This window comes from Malurus melanocephalus, unplaced genomic scaffold (genome assembly GCF_030028575.1).
Source record: "Malurus melanocephalus ecotype Western Australia unplaced genomic scaffold, MMel_1.1 scaffold_42, whole genome shotgun sequence".
Taxonomy (NCBI): domain Eukaryota; kingdom Metazoa; phylum Chordata; class Aves; order Passeriformes; family Maluridae; genus Malurus; species Malurus melanocephalus.
Genome location: NW_026623274.1, coordinates 2,117,813 through 2,137,449, shown reverse-complemented (window position 1 = coordinate 2,137,449; position 19,637 = coordinate 2,117,813). Strand labels below are relative to the sequence as shown.

The window sequence follows — 19,637 nt, the reverse complement described above, 5'->3', positions numbered from 1 at the left end:
TCTGCCTCTGAACTCTTCCTTCAGACCTTTCTTCTCTTCGGAGGTGTCAAGCCATGAAACCTGGTCAGGTGAAGGAGGGAAGCAAGCTCAGCATTGGACCTTGGAAGGCAAAGGATTATTTAGGAGCTGAATYAAAGGGGAGGGTACCTAAAAGGCAGTAACACGTTGGCCTTTGAGAGGTTTCATTTGTACAAGAAAGAGGAGAAATGCAGCTGGTCAAGGTGCCAGAAAGTAATCACTGCATTTGTTTAGCAGCAGTGCCCATGGATTGTGACTCTCCATTATCCTATGATAATGCTCTCTCCAGACCCACTGATCCTGGGTGTGGATGAAGCATGGGGTTTTTTTTCTGCTCATGTACATCCCTAACTGCTGCCCTTGGCATCTCTGCCAGTTCTGGGAGAAGGCAGTTTTGTGCTCCCTGTRCCTTCCCCTGTGGGGTTTGTGGTTTGAAGCCCACACCTGCACAGGAAAGGCCAAAAGGAATTGCCAGAGTTCTCTTTGCAAAGAGTAGCTGATGCAGTTAGATGGGCAGGACTGTGCCTGCAGTTAAGACAGTATTGTCAAGTGGCACCTTCTGAAGCCTGGAAAAAGGAAAAACATTTTCAAATTATAGATTTTCCTCTTCACTTTCTCTTTGATTTACATCACTGCCAGAGAGGCTGTGTGGGTGGGAAGTTCCCATTCTAGGAGAATAGCAGTCCTTGTGTATATAAATATAGGACCCTGACCAGATTTCTGGCTGAATCATGCGATACCTACATATTCTTTATTTAAATATATATATATCCATATATATATRTGTGTATATATATTTTCCCTAAATGCTTGTTAAAGCACAAATCACATCTCTATTATCAAATCATATCTTGTGACTCATTCCCTAATTTCTCCTTGCATCACACTGCTCCATTGCCTCTGGTTTGCCACCTTCCACCCAGCTGCTGAGGATGAGGTGGGGAGGGAAGGGAGTCTGTGTCAGATTTGGCATTGCAATAGATAAAATCATCTCTCCTTGCAGAGTGGAGAGATGATTTGACATCAGTGTTGGAAGGTGAGGACTGCAGGCAGCTGAGCAACTCTTTATCAYTTTCTGTGCTTCCTTCTCCTGTATTGTAATGGACAGCTCTGTCTGCCCCATGGTCTGTATCATGTATTTCCATGTGAATGCCAGCATTTAGACACACATATTCTGCACCTGATCAGTGCTCTGACCCAGGATGGGATCTGCTGTGACTGTCAAACAGATGGGAGCTCTGAGGGAGGACTCTGGTTTCCAGAACAATCTTCCCTGAAGGGCCCAACAGCCCCTGGCAGTTCATGTGTTGCCCAGGGCTGTTGCTGTCACATGTCTTAGTTCCAGTGAGCTGTCTTGTGGGAGTTTGGGTAAAAAGGCAAGGGGTGTTAGCCCTTGCATTTAAGTCTTGAATGGCAGGTAAGACTATTCCATGGCTGCAGCCTTTCATGTCTCACTACCAAACAAAGCTAGAAACTGAGGTTATAACCTTTCTGATGGGTGGCCTGGATGGGCTGGAAGATCCTTCTAGAATTACTAGAATGCCAGATGGTTTTTGGATGCTGGTTATTATTGTGAGATGAGAGAGAGCTTGGTTCCTTGTCCTTCTCCTTGTGGATCTCAAAAAGATGTGCTCATAAGGCAGGGAAAGAACTATAAGAGAACTGGGGTGAGAGAAAATTAGAAAAGTGAAAATGATGGTGATGGTGGTGGTATGCAGAGGGTTTACCTTAAATGGTGTCTCTTGCTACTTTCCAGAAGCTTTTCCATTGTAGGATTTTGAAATAACTCTAGAGACCAACCTGCCATATTTTGTGTTATTGAAAAGGTAGCTGAAGCAGTAGGGCCAGTGAACTGGGAGGTCATAGGAAATGGGCAAATCTTCCTGACTTCCTGGAGACAGCAGCTTCCTCTGAAGCTGAGTGGAAAGGAGCATCTTGTAGTGGTTAGATTAAACCACCAAAGGGGTAGTCTAGTCAAAAATAACTTGTGTCTTTGGTAGTGGCTTTTTATTAGTGGTAATCAGCAAGTGTGTGATCATTGTCTTTAGGTAGAGCATTAATCACTCAAGGGGAGTTATTCTGCYGACTTTGAAGAAATTAGCAAAGTTTCTCAAATTTATGCTTTTTAGAAGACTTGTATGTGTAATTTTATGGGATGCCCAGAAATGGAAGTGATTGAATCCTGTAGCTAGGGTGAGCTGCTGTATTTTGTGTTTCTGACTCAGAAGGCAGGAGGAAATTTGAAGCTTTGGGAGTTAGCTCTGAGGTCTCTCAGACTTGYCTTCCATCAGCTTGAGTGGTTTTCTGCCTGCATTTGTGTTCTTGAGATAAGTTGTATGGCTGGCAGCTCTGTTATATGTAGCTGAGGCAGTCAGTCTAGGCCTGTCAGAATAAAGTCAGCTGGATGAGCTGTGGGGAATCGATTCACCCAGAGGAGCATCCCTTCTGCTCTGGGGAGTTGATGCACCCAGAGGAGCATCCCTTCTGCTCTGGGGAGTTGATGCACCCAGAGGAGCATCCCTTCTGACCCGTCAGTGGCAGTGATCCTTCTGAGCACAGCAGATCAGGTGCTCACACCACATCAGCTTGCTTGGCCAGCTGGGAAGATGAACGAGTGCTGTGGAAAAGGCTTGGATTTGGTTTGCAGGGTGCCCCTGTGAGCTGCCTGTGCCTGTGGGCAGCGGGCAGTCGAGTCACAGCCGGTGTTTGCACTGCCACCATCTCTCCTGCGCTTGCAGCCTCAGCTCCGGGATGCCACGCAGCCTCCCCTCACTGTGCACGTCTGTGTCTAATGCTGGTACTGCTTTTCTCCCTCACTGCTGCCAAGTTTGATGCCCCTGGGCCCTTCCAGGAGGGAGCCAGCCTGTTGGATCTGGATTTTGATCCCATTAAACCAGATGCTACTGTGGGGAAGACCCCCACGCCCGCCTCCCAGGTTGGTTCCTATCGCCGTTCCTTCTCCCTTCACCACYGACTTGTTGCCACGGGTGGTGTGACCTGCACCCATGGGAGTGATAAAGTAGACCTGAGCTGTGGGTGGCTGGGCCTTGGTGCGGGTGTCCAGACTGGGACTTTGCAGATGGGGAYCTTGGTTTTCCCTGCTGGGTGTGCAGGTCCAGGGAGGATCAGGTGTGTGTGGGGTGCTTGGGCTTTGCTCTGGTRTGTCCCTCCCTAGAGCAGCATCCTCTGTATGCTGTTTGTATTCAAGCTGTTGCTCTGTGGATGGGAATTCAGGCTGAGCTCTGTTTTCCTGCTGTGAATTCCTCTCAAATGGATTTTTAATTAACAGACACTTTGATAATCTGCAGTTACTTAAGGTGAATAAAGCTGTAGGTGGATATTCAAGTGATGTGAAGCCTTTTTTTTTTTTTCCTGTATATGATACAACCTGTGTTCATAGTTGAGAAGCAGCTTCCTGCCTGTCACTGTGTGGTACCCAAAAGGAAGATGCCTGATTCTGTTCTGGCCCATACCTGTCTTGTCCTCTCTCAGAGGCAGGTGGGCTGTGCCTTACTTTATGTCTAAATGACTGGAAACTTCTGAAGTGCATCCTGGATATGGCTTATCGTCCTCACTGAGACTTTCCATTTTATATGTAGAAACTGYTTCTTGCCTGTGGATGCCATTAAAATTTGTAATAAACATGATTGGAATGTTTATAGTGCTTCTCCAGTATTATCATGTTAAGTAGGTCTGTATGGCACAGATYTTTGTAGGAAAAAGACTTCTCTTATCAGAGAATTCTAACATCAGGCATTTGATTTTCCTGAATTAAAGTACTGTATCTGCAAGATACGAGTTATTATCATAATTTGATGCACACCAATGTTGCAGAGCTGTCCCTTTTTGGAACTTTATGTGGGTACTTGGGCATTTTTATCTGCTCTTGCCTTCCAGGACAAGCTGCATACCAGGATAAGCTTTTTTTTTTTTTTTTTTTTTTTTTTTTTTTTTTTTTTTTTTTTTTTTTTTTTTTTTTTTTTTTTTTTTTTTTTTTTTTNGGGTTTTTTTCCCAGAATCACCGGTTAGAACTCAAATAATTGGTTATACTGACAAAGGGTACAAGTATAAATTTGACTTAAATAGGAATTATTGGTTACCCCTTCAGCAAGCAACAAATACTACAGTAACATATTTAGTGTTCTAACATAATTATTATTAGATTCAGAAGTCATTAAAAGACAGTCTAAAATCAATAATTGCTCCTGGTAAGTGAAGTACAAAACATAGTGAAGACCATCTAGTTACCAGAGCAGTCAGATTTATTTCCTATTAGGTGGGCAGTGTGACAAAGGAGTTAAGGTATTTTACTGCTGATCCAAAGACACCACAGAATCATCGAATTTTAAGGGATTGGACACTTCCYACTAGAYCAGGTTGCTCAAGGCCTTATCCCATGTGGCCTTGAAAACTGCCAGGTTTGGGGTAGGTGTTGATGTCTTATTTGGAAATGGTGTTAACACTACTGGGTGTGGGTATATGGGAACGTATTTAACCTAATTGACTACAAACTCATGAGTTTGGTTTGGTTTATTTATTTATTTATTTATTTTACTATGTTATCTGCCACTGATAACTGAATGTGGCTTGAYTGTCTCTCTTCACACCAGTTACAAWAATGCTTAGATTTGATACTTAGATTTGAGTATGCAGCAAGGAGGGTGTATAARTTCAGGTAGTAACAGATATTTTCAAAAAATGCAGATAAGTGCTGTTGAATGTGTATGTCTGCTTCAGTCTGATCAGTGTCTGTAATGTTTGTACTCACTGAAATAATCATGTATAAATATGTTTTATTTTTGTTGCTCTTTGACATGCTTAGTCTTTACCTTGGGATTTATGGGAGGTAAGAAATTCATTTGGCTTTTGTTTCTCATCCTGTACTATTCACATGCCTGTGCCATCTCTGTTCACATTCCTGTCTCCTTTCCCTCATTCCTTCTCCTTCCTGCACACCCCAGACCAAAGCTGTTCCATGTGCTGCTGAACTCACCTTGTATGAAGCCTCAGGGCCAACCACGTTTGCAAGTCAGGTCTGGCACTCTCAGACTCACAGTTCTACCCATGCACAAGCCCATTGCCTTTCCCTGCTAACTCACTCATCTTTCCCTTGGCAGAACGCTGTGACCTTCACCTCATACTTAACACCACTGTGCATCATCCTCACCCTCACCGTATTTCCTAAACTCTGTACATCCTGTTGGTCTTGTGTGCAATGCGTAACTATCTCAGCTGCCCCTTATTGTTGCTGCCTGTGCTGTTGGATGTATACACACATCTGGAATTATCTGTGATGTTTGCTGTTCATGGAYCATCGTTGCCAGAAAGGCTGGTGTGAATTATCTCACCCTGTGTSTCAGCTGAAAGTTAAGAGCAGGCCCAAGACTTGCCTGGCATCAGCCTCAGCTCTGGAGCTTGCTGATGACACCCTGCACATGTCCCGCCTCTGGACAAAAACTTGACCCTTATTTATGCCCTCTCCGTGTATCTGGCCTGGGCAGGTCTCAGGTTGCTGCAGATTAGCCCCTTGGGTGATATTTCAAACACAGCTGTTTTTGAGTCCCCGTGGATCCACAGCCAGTAGTGTGGACAGAAATCCCTTGGTGCAGGCACTCGGTGCTGCTGGAGCTGTGTCCACTGTGTGAGCTCATGGCCTTGGCTTATGATGGGGAATTGAGTTGCTGATCCCAAGGGCCAGATCACCCCCAGAGKGAGTGCTTGGGAGGACATGACTTAGCCCTGGCCTAAGGACTCACTGTGGCCATTACTGTCCTTCYCATGAGCTTGGGTGATGTCCAGGGACAARGTTTCCCTTGTGTGTTTTATCAGCRTTTAACATCTGTCATTCCCCTGTATGTGCATTGTCAATCTGTCTGTGTAGGGAAGAGGAGACTGGTTTAGCTAGGAAAAAGTCTCATTCTTTTCAGGTGAATGGGCCGGGGTGAGGTGTGGCTGTATCTGATTGAGCTGTGCTTACAGTCTTGGTTGTAATAAGTTTTTTTGGTCACTTCTCTCACCTTGCACACTGAATTTACCCAAAGGAGAATTCTCCCAACCAGGAAATGCTACGTGTCAAGATGTTCTCATYGTACCAATTCTCGCCTTGGGATACCATACTCAGTCAAAGAGCAGAGTTCCCTAAAGATGGGGAATCATCCTCTTCAAGTCTTCTGAAGTGTTTTTGCTGTAAATGTTGTTTTTAGCTGTTGATGAGAAGGACACTTTTTGTATGGTTCCTTAGTCCCATAGGCCACGAGGTTAACAACTGCATAGAAACTTGAGTGCAGCAGAACTTGCTTAGTGGAAATGTGCATTTGGTGTGCATGATGCTGCTGTTGGAATAAGCAAAGCTTTCAAACCTGGTAACAGCAGTGAGCAATTCTTCTCCCTGTGATATCTTTCCATGACTGTAAATGCTTTTATAGCCTTGGGATGCCCCACAGGTATATAAAATAGAAAAATTATATAAAATGCCCTTGGTTGAAATCCAGGGCATTAATTTAGATTCAGTTTCTCTGATTATGGAATACTGTTTTTGCAGATAAGCTGCTTTTAAAGATACCAAAACCGTCACATTGAGCTTCCTTTCAGTTGTCCACATAAAAACCATGCTTGGTCAGATAAAACAGGCATCTGTCCCAGTTCCAGTTTCATTGAAACCAAACAAAAACCAACCTTGGAATGAATCCAGTTAAACAGGAGAACCCTTTGTAGCATTTCATATGCATATATTTACCTTAGCTCTGCCAAAGCTGCTGAGGGAATCCTCTGTAGGATGGGAACAGCTCTGCTCTTTATAATATCTTCTGGCAGCGTAGGCCTGTGGACATGGTGATGGGGAGACATGAGGAAGGATGTGATAGGGGAGGAAAGCATGTGTTAGATGATGCCACTGGAGCAGCTGAAGGTAAAGTACTGGCTTTTTTGTGAGTCAAGGGTTTTCTTTCTTTGTTATTGTTGCTGTTACTAGAATGTTGCTTGGAGCATTATGCATGGCTAGTAGCCAGATGGGTGTGCATTTAATGCTCACCCTGGTCATTGCTTTACTCTGGGCTTTTGTAAGGCTGGGACTATAAGAGCTGCAATATTAAGAAATCTGGACAATRCCTTGTTTTGAATATGSTTTCAGGGGTTYATGTGTTGTGGTTTAACTCCARCTGGCAGCTAAGCACCACACAATCACTCCCTCATTTCCTTCCCATCAGTGGGATGGAGGAGAGAGTTGGAAGGATAAAAATGAGAAAACTTGTGGCTTGAGATGAGAACAGCTTTATTCAAACAAAATAATAATAATAATAATCAATTATAATGAAAAGGAAAATAACAGAAATAAGTAAAATAAAAAAAAAAAAAATGAGGCAAATGAAACCAATTGCTCAACACCAACCGACTGATGCCCAGCCCATTCCTGAGCAGTGCCACCTGATCAGCTTTCCCCCTGGTTTATTCACTGAGCGTGATGACATTTAGGATATCCCTGTGGTCAGTTGGGGTCAGCTGTCCTGGCTGTGTCCCCTCCAAGCTCCTTGTGCCCCCCCAGCCTCCTTGCTGGCAGGGCAGCATGAGAAGCTGAAAAGTACCTGAATTAGTGTAAGCACTGCTCAAAAACAACTGCATCATCAATATTATCAACATTATTCTTATCCTAAATCCAAAACAAAGCCCTTTACTGGCTATGAGGAAGAAAATCAGCTATCCCAGCTGAAGCAGGACAATTGTTTATCAAGTGTATGAGGCATGTAGGCATGCTAAAGGTGGGTATTCCCATGTTTTAAAAATAYCAGATCTTGGGAGTCTTCCCAGATGCTGCCTGGCCAGTCTCCCAAGGCTGATTTGCAGCTTCGATGCYACCAGATCCAACATACTTCCTGTGTTGTTGCAATTTCTGGGAGGGGAAAATGAATAATTTTGTGTTAAAACAGAGTTAACCTGACTTCAGACGAGGGAGAATAAAAACTTGAACCACTGTAAGCCTGATAGGAGTTTGGCTGGTGTTTTGTTGTGCACAGAACYTCCTGTCCCTCGGTCTTTTAGAACAGTCTTTGTCAGGCAGTGGTTTGTGGGTGATACTGAATCTCCTTGGTGGTGGCAGCTTTTGTGCAGTAGAAACTTTCTACCAACACACATGCATTGCACACTACATTAGGAATATTCACAGAAAATTCTTAGTAATAGATATTTGCAACAGAATCAAAATTCTCAGCTCTTTGGGCCTATCCAAAAGTAAAGGGAGTGAAAGTCAACACAGTGTCCTGTTTGATTCAATGGTAATGTCATGTTGATGCTGGGTCTGGACTGAATTCCAATCTGGACACATTATTGCTGTTCTCTTCTGTTTCTGGGAGCAGGCAGGCAATATTCTGTGATGGTTGATTCTTGGAAGTAGACTGGAGAGATCCTTGTCCTTTGGCGTGCAGGAGAACTTGTATTCTCTTACAAATGGGCAACCTAGATGTAATAATAGATACTGTGTGTGTGTAAAGTAGGTCTGCAGTTTAGGTTGTGAAGAGATAGAGGCACACAGAGGTTTTGGCATTTCATTGATTTCCTCTGAATTATTGCCWGCTGCATGGCTGGAGTTGAGGGATTCTGGCTTTGTTGTGATTTCCATGAGTTGCAGGGAAAGAGTGAGACAGAAATGCAGGCAGATCCTGCAGTGTGTCACCTGTTTGTCAGCACACGGCACAGGCAGTGGCACAGAGCACTTGGTCAGGCTGGGCTGCACTTTGCTGCACACACAAGGAGCTGGAATGAGAGTAACCTCCCACTGGGATGACTTTTGTGTTGCAGCCTGCAGARGCAGCCCATGCAGGAGCTGAAGCAGCTGGATCAGAAGCAGCAGCTGGAGCTGAAGCTGACTCAGGATCGGTAAACACCTCAAGCAGTCCCTTTTCTCCATCACGTCCCGTTTTTGTACAGTAGATGTGGGAGGCTGGGCAAAGAGCTGTGTAGCTGCTTGAAAAAACACATCCCTGCCACTTGAGGAGTTACAATACTGTGGTTCAGGAACCAGACTTACTGATTGCATTTTGTCTGTCTAATGCTTAGGCAGAAGTTCTGCCAGAAGAGTCAGTGTAAGAATTATCTTTTCGCCCCTGTTGTGAAGCCAGCCCACAGCCTATGCTGTCCCAAATTCGTGTTGGCAGCTGCAAAGTTTCCCCCTTGCTTGCCATTGACTTTACCTCCCCTGTCCTCTGGGCTGTGTCTCCTGAATATCCAGGSTTCCTCTCTTTTTGGTGACACTGCTGTCCTTTAAGGGGATTGGGGCAGATCCCACCTCGTGGCAGCTTGGTTCCTACAGGCTGTCACATTTGAGTTGTCTGTTCCATGAGGGCTCCATGAGAATGCATTGTGACCACAGCAGATGGGAAATGCTGGGCATTATGATCCCAGAAAACCTATAAATCATCCCTGCCTTTCTGCAGCCTTGGGCAGGCAGCAGTCACCCATCCTGCCTTCTCACTGCTGCCTCTGCTCTCTCTTGGGGTGTTTTGTCACTGACTGGGGCATTAGGAAAACCCATTGAAGCCATTGGATGGGTGGGGTCTGGATTCTCCTGGAGCTTTAGTTTTGGATTCTCTTTTCTCAATGGCTTTTTTTTCCTTTCCTTGGCTGTGACTGCCTACCAGAGCTCTCTGCCTGCTGTTGTTGTGGAAACTTTCCCTGCAACTGTCAATGGCACTGTGGAAGGAGGTGCTTCATCYGAGAGAGCTGACATGCCCCCAGGATTTCTATTCAAGGTGAGTGTGTGCTCGTGGGGCATTGAGGGTTTTTTTCCCTGTAAGGAATTTACTGTTTTCACTCAGCATGGCCATGGGCTAGCCCGCATTGAAAGGCAGAAATGAAGTTGAAGGAGAGATACACTTTCCTCTCAGACAGTGCAGCTTCATGCAGTTCCAGATGTTTCAAGGGATTGTGTAACAGCATCAGCATCTAAAAGTCTTGCTGTACTGTACAGCAAAACCTGTTCTCTCTGCTGCGATTGTTTCTTGGTGGTGTGGTAGTGTCAGTCGCAGACTCTGGATAGTGGATAAAAAGCTGTGCTCCTGACAGGAGAAGTTAAACTTTGATGCAAAGTGGCAAATYGAGAAGAGTTGGGAACACCAGCAGGAGCAGATTCTGTGTATGGGGAAATTAGAAAGTCAGGATTAACAGAAAAACACTGGACTGGACAGGGAAATTGGGTGGGTATTCTGAAAATGCCAAAGATCACTTGCAGCAAAGGTATGGAGGAAGGAGTGATCTTGGGTGAGGATAAGCCACRAATTTATTGTGCATAATGGAGTGTGGTAGGAAAACAGCACAGATGTATCATGCCCCAAAAGTGAGAAATTACAGCACCTCGCTGTAGGAATGCTCCTCTCTGCTTTTGTCMTGCCCATTTCTTTCTGTGAGTTCTACTGAAAGCAGAAGAATGGCAAAGCCCTGAAGGAGAACAGGAGGCTGATAGCATTTAGTCTGGTGACAAGCAGAGGCTGCAGTGCTGGAATTGCTCCTCCCCTGTCCCTGCAGGTACAGGCCATGCACGATTACACAGCCACCGACAGCGAYGAGCTGCAGCTGAAGGCCGGGGACGTGGTGCTGGTGATTCCCTTCGAGAACCCTGAGGAGCAGGTGAGTGGGGAGCCTGTGAGCCTGGGCCACGTGGAGCCGAGGGGGTGTCCAGAGCTGTTTTTTTCATCACTAACAGCTGGCTGGCTGGAGGCTGAGCCATTGGTTTGTGTCTGGGAACTGGCAAGAGAGCCGGTTGTCCTTGAGCTTGAGATTGGCTGCCTGCAACAGAGGGGAGGACTCTGCTTGTCATTGGAGAGTGGAGACATTATCCTGTGTAAAGCATGTGGAGCAGCCATGGGTTCTTGTCCCTCTCAGAGCATTTGAGCCAGTACAGTGGCTCTCTTGATCAGGGAGCCCCACAGAGCCCATACTTTGCCTCCTCACTGCTCCTAAACTTGATGCACATTGCCCGTGACCGCTATGGCACCAACTGTCGCGTTGACTCCCACTTCTTTTTTGAGATATGTGGGAGCTCTGAGAAAGCAGCTGGTGGTGGATGATGTCTTGCACTTGAGCACAGTGGCCGTTTCCAAATGACCGTGTTTGGTCAGGAGATGGCAGCAGAATCAAAGGCTGGAGCAAGTCTCAGCTYCAGAGAACAAGTCTTGCTGCTCATCTTCTACCTGAACTTACCTGGTCATGCTTTTCTTTAATTTGAGCTATTTCTGGAAGCCTTGAGTAACTCCTCCTCACTTTCTGCATTTGAGGACACCCAGCTGACAATCTGCAGCAGTTTAACTACTTTGATTGACTGAGACAGTTTATAAAATTCATGCTCACATCTCCAGGTTTACATTTGGAAAAAAGAGAGACATCTCCAAATTGATTCAGTAATCAGGTCTTTGGGTTTGTCCAAGTTCAAATTGATGAAAGATCTAGATTCCACAAGGGGTGAAGGGAAGGTGAGGTAGTTTGCTGCCTCAGAAGATGTKGATCCTCTTTGTGGCCCAGCTGTTGGCTTTGTGAATTATGGAGGCAGAACTTGCTGATCTTGTGAAATGGWSCTGTCAAATGCCAACAGTTCCCACRCAACTAGGGGTGGAAAAGTTTTTGGGGAACAGGAGTGGTTCCTTCTGGAGACAAAACTACACTGGGTGGGGACTGCCCTGAACAAGCATTTGTGAGCATTTCTTTCTCAGAAAGCTTTCTGGATGGGAAACGATTGTCAGGTCCCTTAGTTTCTGTGGTAGGAGACTGCATTTGTGGAGCAGTTTTTCAACGCTCTGTGTTTGYACTTTAGCTGGATGTGGGTGCAACAGCCATGAACTCGAGACTCTCCAAGCTGCAGAGGGTGAGCTCTGAGTGTTGCTAACATGACTGTGCAGCTGCACTGAAGCCCTCTAACCCTTCTACAGCTCTCCTGTGCTACAGCTCATTACCCTAACCTCGACTGTACCCAGCCAGGAATTGCTGGCTGTTAACATGTGCATGAACTGTGCACGTGAGTGGAGGGATAATAGACTGATTCATGTCCCTGTCTTGCAACTTAGGTGTCAGTTTGGGGGGACATCATCCAGGCCTGGAATCGTCTCTGTTGGTAGGAGAAAGGGTTGAGGGCAGCAACACTTCTAAGCTGGCACTTGAAGTGACATGGTTTAAAATTGTCAGGGCCCAGTCTGGGTCCTCGTGTCTAATCCCTGCAGCTGAGGAGACCCTTCATGGCAGGATGTGGTGGGAGTGGTGCATGCTGTACAGCACAGCACTCTGTGCCAGCGGATGAGCTTTTGTGCCTGACGTGCTGTGAGCTGGAAGCTGCCTTCTAGACACTAGGGCCCAGTGTCTCCTGCCTTGTTGTTTGTCTTCCTGATTTATGGCATGTCAATCCTTCCACAGCCCCTGCAGCTGGCTGCTGCAGATGGGCTCCCATCTCGTGTCGTTCCCATGACGTCCCCTGAACGTTCCAGTCTGAGGCAGCAGTCAGGGCTAAGTGAGGCTCCCAGGGCTGTGCAGCTCTCGTGCCTCATGCCTCGCTCTTACCCCATAGGCTGTGGGRTATTTGGTGCTCTCCCCAGAGGAGTGGGGTATTTGGTGGTGCAGGGGAGCGTCCATGGTGGCAGCTCCAAGGCGTGCAGAGAACAGGGTGGGTGCACAGTTGAGCTGCAGGCTCAGTGCAGCTCCTCCCACCTTGAACACCCTGAWTATCTCCAGCCTGCAGGCAGAGGGTGGGAAGTCTGGTGCTGGTCATGAGCAGGTTCTGCCAAGCAGGGCTCCTTTTGCCTCAGTGAAAATACATCTGTTTTTATAGATAAATGTGTTGGAGGCTGGGGAAGACCTCACTGAGAGACCTTGAATCTTAAATCACATGTAGCCAAAATCGGGAGTTTTGCTAACTTCACCTTGCATCAAACCAAGACTGCTGGGTTTTGGGAAGATGGGTTGAGCTCCTCATCTCCTAATTCTCATAGATCAGGATTTCAGCATAGCAAACRAGATTTATCTTGCCTGTACCACCTCTAAAATGCCAGTCATCTGGATGCTCTGACTGAGCAGGGATGAGCACCTCCTGGGTCTGATTCACACTTTCCAAAGATCTGTGCCCGAGATGGATGGGGTGAATAACACCGTGGAGGTGTCTCTTTCATGGCTGTGGGGAATGAGACCCCTCATGTTTGAATTGTGAAGGGTGAGATAGGTGATTCCCATCCTGTAGCTCTGGAGTCTCTCCCCCTTCAGTGAGTGTAAATTTTCATATGCTTCTGTTACACTTGCTAATTTTTTACAGTGTCACTGTGTCAGCACAGTCTGGGTCAGGTGGGAGCTTTGGTACCAGCTCTGGTGAGATGTAGCCTCTTCTCTGTTTAAAAGGAAACAAAAGCATTTTTTYCTTCTCCCCCAAACTCCTGGATTGTGTCCAAGCCAAATAAGAGCATGGCTTTGGTAATTAATTCCTTGACACCTCCTTGACCTGCACTCTAAGAAAAGTCCCTGCTCACATCTATCCTTTAGCATCTGATCTTTGTCTTCTCCTCCAGGATGAAGGATGGCTGATGGGTGTGAAGGAGTCTGACTGGATCCAGCATAAGGAACTTGACCAATGCCGAGGGGTTTTCCCTGAGAATTTCACAGAACGGGTGCAGTGAAAGCCCAAGCCCACCAGCTGCGTTTCTGCTGGAAGAAAGCAAGTTTTCTGGTAGATAATTGAAAAAGAACAACAAAAGGAAAAGAAGAGAGAATTTTAAAGGAATAGMAGCCTGAAAAAAAGGTCTACTTAAAGGGTGTGTTCTTCTCAAAGGGCAAGGTTTCGGAAGTTAATTGAAATTCAAAGTGTTATTGAAATATATACGTATTAATAATAATAAGGCAATTCAGATACCCTTTTCCTCCTTTGGTTTAAACAGCATTTGGATTCAAAGGACTGATGCAGAAGCGACTCAGTGTGGTTCTCCAGGTACTGCATTGACTGAATTGTCAGATGTCAGTCTGATTCCTGGAAAGCCAGTATTTGTCAAATGGCTTGAGAGTAGAAGCTGCATTTGCTCTTGGGTGGGTTAATCTATTTTGTCTTGAAGGTGGTTTGCATGGCAACCATAAAAATTCAGCCTTCCYGACATGTTCAACCTACAGTAGGCCAAACTTTCTGTTACGCTGTTGAAAAAAAAAATTAGTGTATAGTGTTCACCAATACAATGTATGTGTGTGTGTGTATTTTATTTTCTTYCTTTAAAACAATGTTACATAAACTGCGATTTTACACATGTAAAGATAGAAGAAAATTACATGGAAAGGGCACGAAGAAGGTGAAATGTGTGAGGCTGTGCTCAGTCCAGAGTTCTTTCAAATGCAGACTCCTAAATTCTCACAGTAGTGTTSGCCTGTGAAATCCTAAGGGGAATGGACAAATTCAAGAGGAGAAATAAGAAAAAACAAACAGTAACCATTTGGATGTCTCTGAAATTTAGGAAAAGGAATTAATTCCCTGTCACACATCCCCAATCCCCACTCCCTACCCCCCCAAAAAAAAAACAAAACCCAAGCCCAAACCTATAGGTGGTTTCAGAAAAGCTTAGATTCATGTAGATGGAAAATAGCTCTAAAATCTACTGGTTAGGAAATTTGCTTTTAAAGACAGAGATAAGGGAATTTTTTTTTTCTGTAAGAATATCAAAGAAAAAACACTGAGAAAAAACAAATTGTTTTCTGTGCTTTTCATTGGCATTGTTTTTTTGTGGAACTGTATATCTTATTTTCCTTTGAAGAGTTCTGTAAGTGAAATATCATTAGATCAGCTTTCTCCAGTGATGTGCTGATGATCAAGTTAGCTTCTATGAAAACTGGACTCTAGAATTTCTAGTTTAAAATGGCTGTGTGACTTCATGCTATTGTAATGCATTAGAAAGGAAGGCAGGAATATCAAAGTGTCAGTGTCAAGAAGACACTCTGCAGTCTAATACTGATGCTGAGTCCTTTCCTTTACCTTTGCTTCTGTTTGTTTTTTGAGTTTAGATTTTTTTTTTTTTTTTTTTTATATCAGGGGTACTTGATAACAAGGGGATCTCATATAAGATTTTAAAATCTTATAAAATTTGGTTTTTTGTTTTTTTGTTGTTTTTTTTTTTTTTTTTGTTTTGTTTTTTTTTTTTTTTTTTTAGTTTAGACAAGCAGATGACAAGGCTGTTTCTAAGTGCATATTACACTTGTTAATATAAGCCAGTCTGACTCTCCAAGACTCTAAAGTCCCACAAAGGTACTTTAAACTTTACTTGAATACTGATGCAGCTGGCAAGYAAGTCAGGCTATTTTAATTTTTTACAGCTTCCCCTCCTCCCCCATGATTGTTTTGCCCTGAAGGGATTTTTAACAGTGAGGTTATCCCAGGTTCAGGATCACTCTAAAATAATCTTCCAAATGGGTAGGAGTTGGCTTTTGTCAAAGCTGCACAAAATGCTGACAGAGTACAGAAAATGTCACCTTTTCCAATCTGTGTGGATTATTTGTAGAACARCAGAAAAACATTGTAGGGCAAAAATTATGTTTAAAAAAATATTAGTTTGGAGGAACAGATCTGATTTTYATTAGAAAATACATTCTTAGAAATGCAAGCATTGTTAGAGTTCCTCCTGCTTTCAGCTTGGGAGATGATCCATGCTAGTTATTTTCAGTAATGTTACAGGCATTAAATATGTCCTATATACCCAAATCCCTTCTCCTTTTTAAAAGAAGAAATGTGCAGGAATTTATTTTGCATCACTGTTAGAAACCCCAATAGTATTTAGGAGTAACTGCTCACAATACAGAAGGACTGGACTCCACAAGTTAAAGTATGGTGAGCTGTTGCTTWAGAATACTGCCCTGTTTGACTTTTTTTTCCTTTTTCATCAGGGTTGTCTTTATTATTACTCTTTTTTTTTCCAAAATATCTATTTTTATGCATTTGTGACTCCCATTACTCCTTTAAAGATGATTCATATAAAAATATACATTTAAATATACATAGAAATATATATATATATTAAAAAGCGGGTTGATCCAATTAACATAATGCTGTCAGCTWAAAATGTTTATTTTTGTGCAAAACCTGTGGATAATAGCTTTGTTTTTTTWAAAAAAGGACAAGATTCTAAGTACCAGAGCTGTGATTTTTGTCTTTTAGTAACTGTTCTAGACCTTTTAGAAAGCTGTGCTGATACCTAATTTATTGTGAGGTTTTTTTTTTTTTTTGCTGTTGTCCTCTGCTGTGTTTGAACCAGATGACTGTCCCAACAAAGATCCTTGTAAGGCCTTTTCATTTTATTGAGCTTGCAGAGCAACTATCCAGTACTGTATTGTCCCTGCAGAAGTGGCAGCACTCTGCAAAAAAGGGATGTTGTTTTCAGGTCACGTGAGTGATGCTCCAGTGTTGCTGGTGGGGAGAGCGTTGTGTCTCTCCATTTGCTTCCCCTGACCCCAAAACCCCCAAACCCCCTTGCTTAGAGCAGGTTAGGGTGGGTTACCTGGATCTTGCATTGCTCACAGATAAGTGGTGTCAGCACATCTCAGTCAGGTTCTGAAAATGCGGGATCGGACCCACAGTTTATGAATTGCCTTATATGAAAGTAGGATGGCATAGCAGGAAACTTGTAGATGGCAATGTTCTTTGAAGCCAGGAGATCTGCCTCCTGGGTCATGTTCAGCCCCTTGTAAACAGCCATGGCTCCTTCCATTTTCAGTGTTTTTACATCTCCTAAATACCTTGATTCTGGTTGGTATTACCTGGTGAAATGAACTTTGGTTTAGGTCTGATTTAAAKAAAAAGAGGGACAATAGACTCCCAAGTAGGCTGTGCCCACARTGGTTTTTCAGTTTGCAGGCTGAACTGAAAAATTGAGAAAAAACATAAGGGTGACCTGAGACAATTTTTTTTCCATTTTCTCAGTGGAATGAAAAAGGGAAAAATTGAAACAAACMAATTCTTTCATACCAAAATGAAACATTCATTTCTAGGGTTGCATTTTAACTTTTTAACAAATGTTATGTCTTGGGCTGTAACAAATTGCTTTGAAGCAAATATGTGAAACCTTCTGTTTTGAAAATGCTGAAAGAAAATGTTTTAATGTTAATAGTCTTTCTGCCTTTGCCTTTTTTTCTTAATCTGATGATTAGTTTCAGTTAACCCTGAACTGTATTTTTTTGCAAATACATTACCCACTGAAGAGAACCCAAAGAAGCCCAGTTCTGCTCCAATGACAGATACACTGGACACATTTCAGGGATTACTTGGTATCTGGCCCATCAAAGCTGCTGTTTTCCCCATTTAATAATCTTCCACTTAACTGTTCTGCTGGGTGAACAATAAAGGCATCTCTCATCCCATGCTTTTGTAGCTGGGCTTAGAAAGACATTCTTGTTCTCTTGGTCTCAGTTTGGTTACAGGTTTGTCATACTGCTCCAATTTGAGCCTAATCCTASTATGAAGGGGGAATTAATATTTATCCAGCTGATAAGAAAGAAATAAGCCATTGCTTTTTCCCCCTTTTTCTATCTTAGCAGTGTCAGCAATGTATTTATTAGATAGAATTAAGGAAAGGTCCCAGGGTAAAGATGGGTGTGGTGTTCAGGTGAGACTCCTGCCTAGTCTGTGTTATTTTCCTTGGGCATTCCTCAGCTGTCTGCTTTTATCACCTTTGTGTTTCTCAGCTGTTGAGGTGGTGCAGTAAAAGGTGTTGTACAGGTTCATTTCCAGCTGCTCAAAGCTGATCCTGCTTTGTGTGAATTGTGCCACAATCCTTGGAACTTTGTTCACAGCTGTGGAACCCTTTCCTGTCCCACCATCCAAAGAGGCCAAGGCAGACAGCCCCGAGTCAAAGGGACCTGGAGCGGGAGTGAGGGCTCCATATTCTGTCTGAATTGGGATGTCAGCTCAATTAGATTTTGCAGTGGCCTCTTGGAGGGAAAAGGCCCAAGGCTAAAGGAGATGGGGGAGGCTGGAGGGATGATCCATTATCTTTTTCATTCTGGGTTGATGCACTGACTGCCTGACCTCTTTGTTTCAGGGAGAAACTATTTAGGGCTGAGAGCAAAATGTGAATGGTCAAGATGTGCATGGTCAGTCTGATAACAGGTGCCTCTCACCTGCCAAGGACACTGAGTTCAGAGCTTCCTYTTTCCTGCTCTGTGCCACAGGTATTTTGGATGCAGTCAATGCCCCAAAACAGTGAATGTCCTCTGGAAGATGCAGAGGTGACTCTCAACCCTTTTTAGGAAGACCTACAGATCTCCACAGACAAGGCCTGTGTGTGTAACACAGTTACTCTGATTTCAGTAGCCTGTGTGTCTTTCAGCATCTGCCCCACTGTCCAGCTCCTCTCCCTTCCCAGCCTCTCCCGTGCTCCTTGAGGATGATGGCAGCATAGGGCACCTCCCACCCGCCAAAAGTGCAAAGCCAGAAGATGCACAAACATGTCCATCAGCAAATCCTACACAGCGCAGCTCCATAGTGCTGATCTCAGGAAAACAAGCAACAGCTTTTCTTCCCTGGGCCACCAAAGGGAAGCTATTCCTTGCCACGGGTACCATCATACCTGGTACTGGTGCAAACATCTCTCTGCTTGCACACTCTGGTTCACACCTTTTTGCATAACAARCTCCTGGTGGGAAGAGTCCTGGGTRGTGCCCAGAGCTGGATTGTCACCAGCCCTCACAAAGCTTTGGGTCTTGTTGACACATGGGGGCTGAGAATTAGAAGGCCCTTTGGGAAATTTTGCTTATGAAACTAAATGGAGAAACTGCAACTGTGAAGACTAGTCTGTATGAGCGTGTACTTTGATGTGTCCTATGGCTGTAATTCCTTCACCTCTTTTTGCAGCTTATTCTGCCAGTTGTGACCCCAGTCTGCATTTCATGTAGAAGGTCCCTACTTGAAACTTGCCAGATGAAGTCCTGGGCTTATTGCTTCTCTTTAGCTGAATTAAGTGGGAATGACTTTGGCAATGTATTAGCGATCTCTTTTCCTTCTGTTAATTCAGTCTCTGAGTTTAATCACAATGAMCTAAGAAATGTTTGGGGGTTGAGTGGTTTTTTAATTAATTTTTGTTTTGTTTAAACAAAGCTGAACAATTCCCATTGTATTTAGAGCTGTGATGCCCAGTTCCACAAGTACTAGATGAATCTGTCCCATCTTGTTTCTTGGTGATGTTCAGAAATATAATTTGTGTCATCCTAAGTCCTGTGTCAGTTTCTCTCTCTACTTTTTTTTTGCCTTTATATTAAGGAGCTGAAACAATTCAGGACACTTTCCTCCCCATGGAGGCGAGTAGCTTTTGTAGAGGTTTGGTGTCCAGGAACCTTGATCAAACRCATGGGATGGAGAGGGTGGTGCTGGTCCTTACAACAGCAGGGTAAACTCTTGTAGCAGCCACCTCTGTTCCTGTTGATTGTGACACCAAATTAATGTAGTGTAGGGAAGGATTCAAGACCTTTGCTTTTTCTTAGCTGCTAACCCCRAAGTGATGGGGCAAGAAGGCAAGTCTGTTGGTGGGAGTGTGACACCACAAGGGCRCTCTGCCCCACCTGGCCAAACTTCTCTGAGCTCCCTCTGCCACAGCTGCGTGAGCTCTGAGTGCCCAGGCTGGCTTTGGGGTCAGCTCTTT

At 44.2% G+C, this 19,637-nt stretch overlaps 1 protein-coding gene across 4 annotated transcripts in view; it reads left to right on the top strand.

The window, feature by feature from the left end:
* BIN1 (bridging integrator 1) overlaps positions 1-15,030 on the top strand; it is an 84,410-nt gene extending 69,380 nt beyond the window's left edge. Inside the window, exons 13-18 of one of the 4 annotated variants that reach the window (XM_057364771.1) lie at positions 2,846-2,953; positions 4,841-4,864; positions 8,809-8,886; positions 9,648-9,758; positions 10,531-10,632; positions 13,545-15,030. In XM_057364771.1, coding sequence (XP_057220754.1) covers positions 2,846-2,953; positions 4,841-4,864; positions 8,809-8,886; positions 9,648-9,758; positions 10,531-10,632; positions 13,545-13,652 — 531 coding nt within the window. In that variant the 3' untranslated portion in view covers positions 13,653-15,030. Of the gene's footprint in view, positions 1-2,845; positions 3,370-4,840; positions 4,865-8,808; positions 8,887-9,647; positions 10,344-10,530; positions 10,633-13,544 lie in introns of those variants that run through there. The other 3 variants (XM_057364772.1, XM_057364768.1, XM_057364770.1) reach the window with 3 other exon arrangements.
* Positions 15,031-19,637: the final 4,607 nt, after the last annotated feature.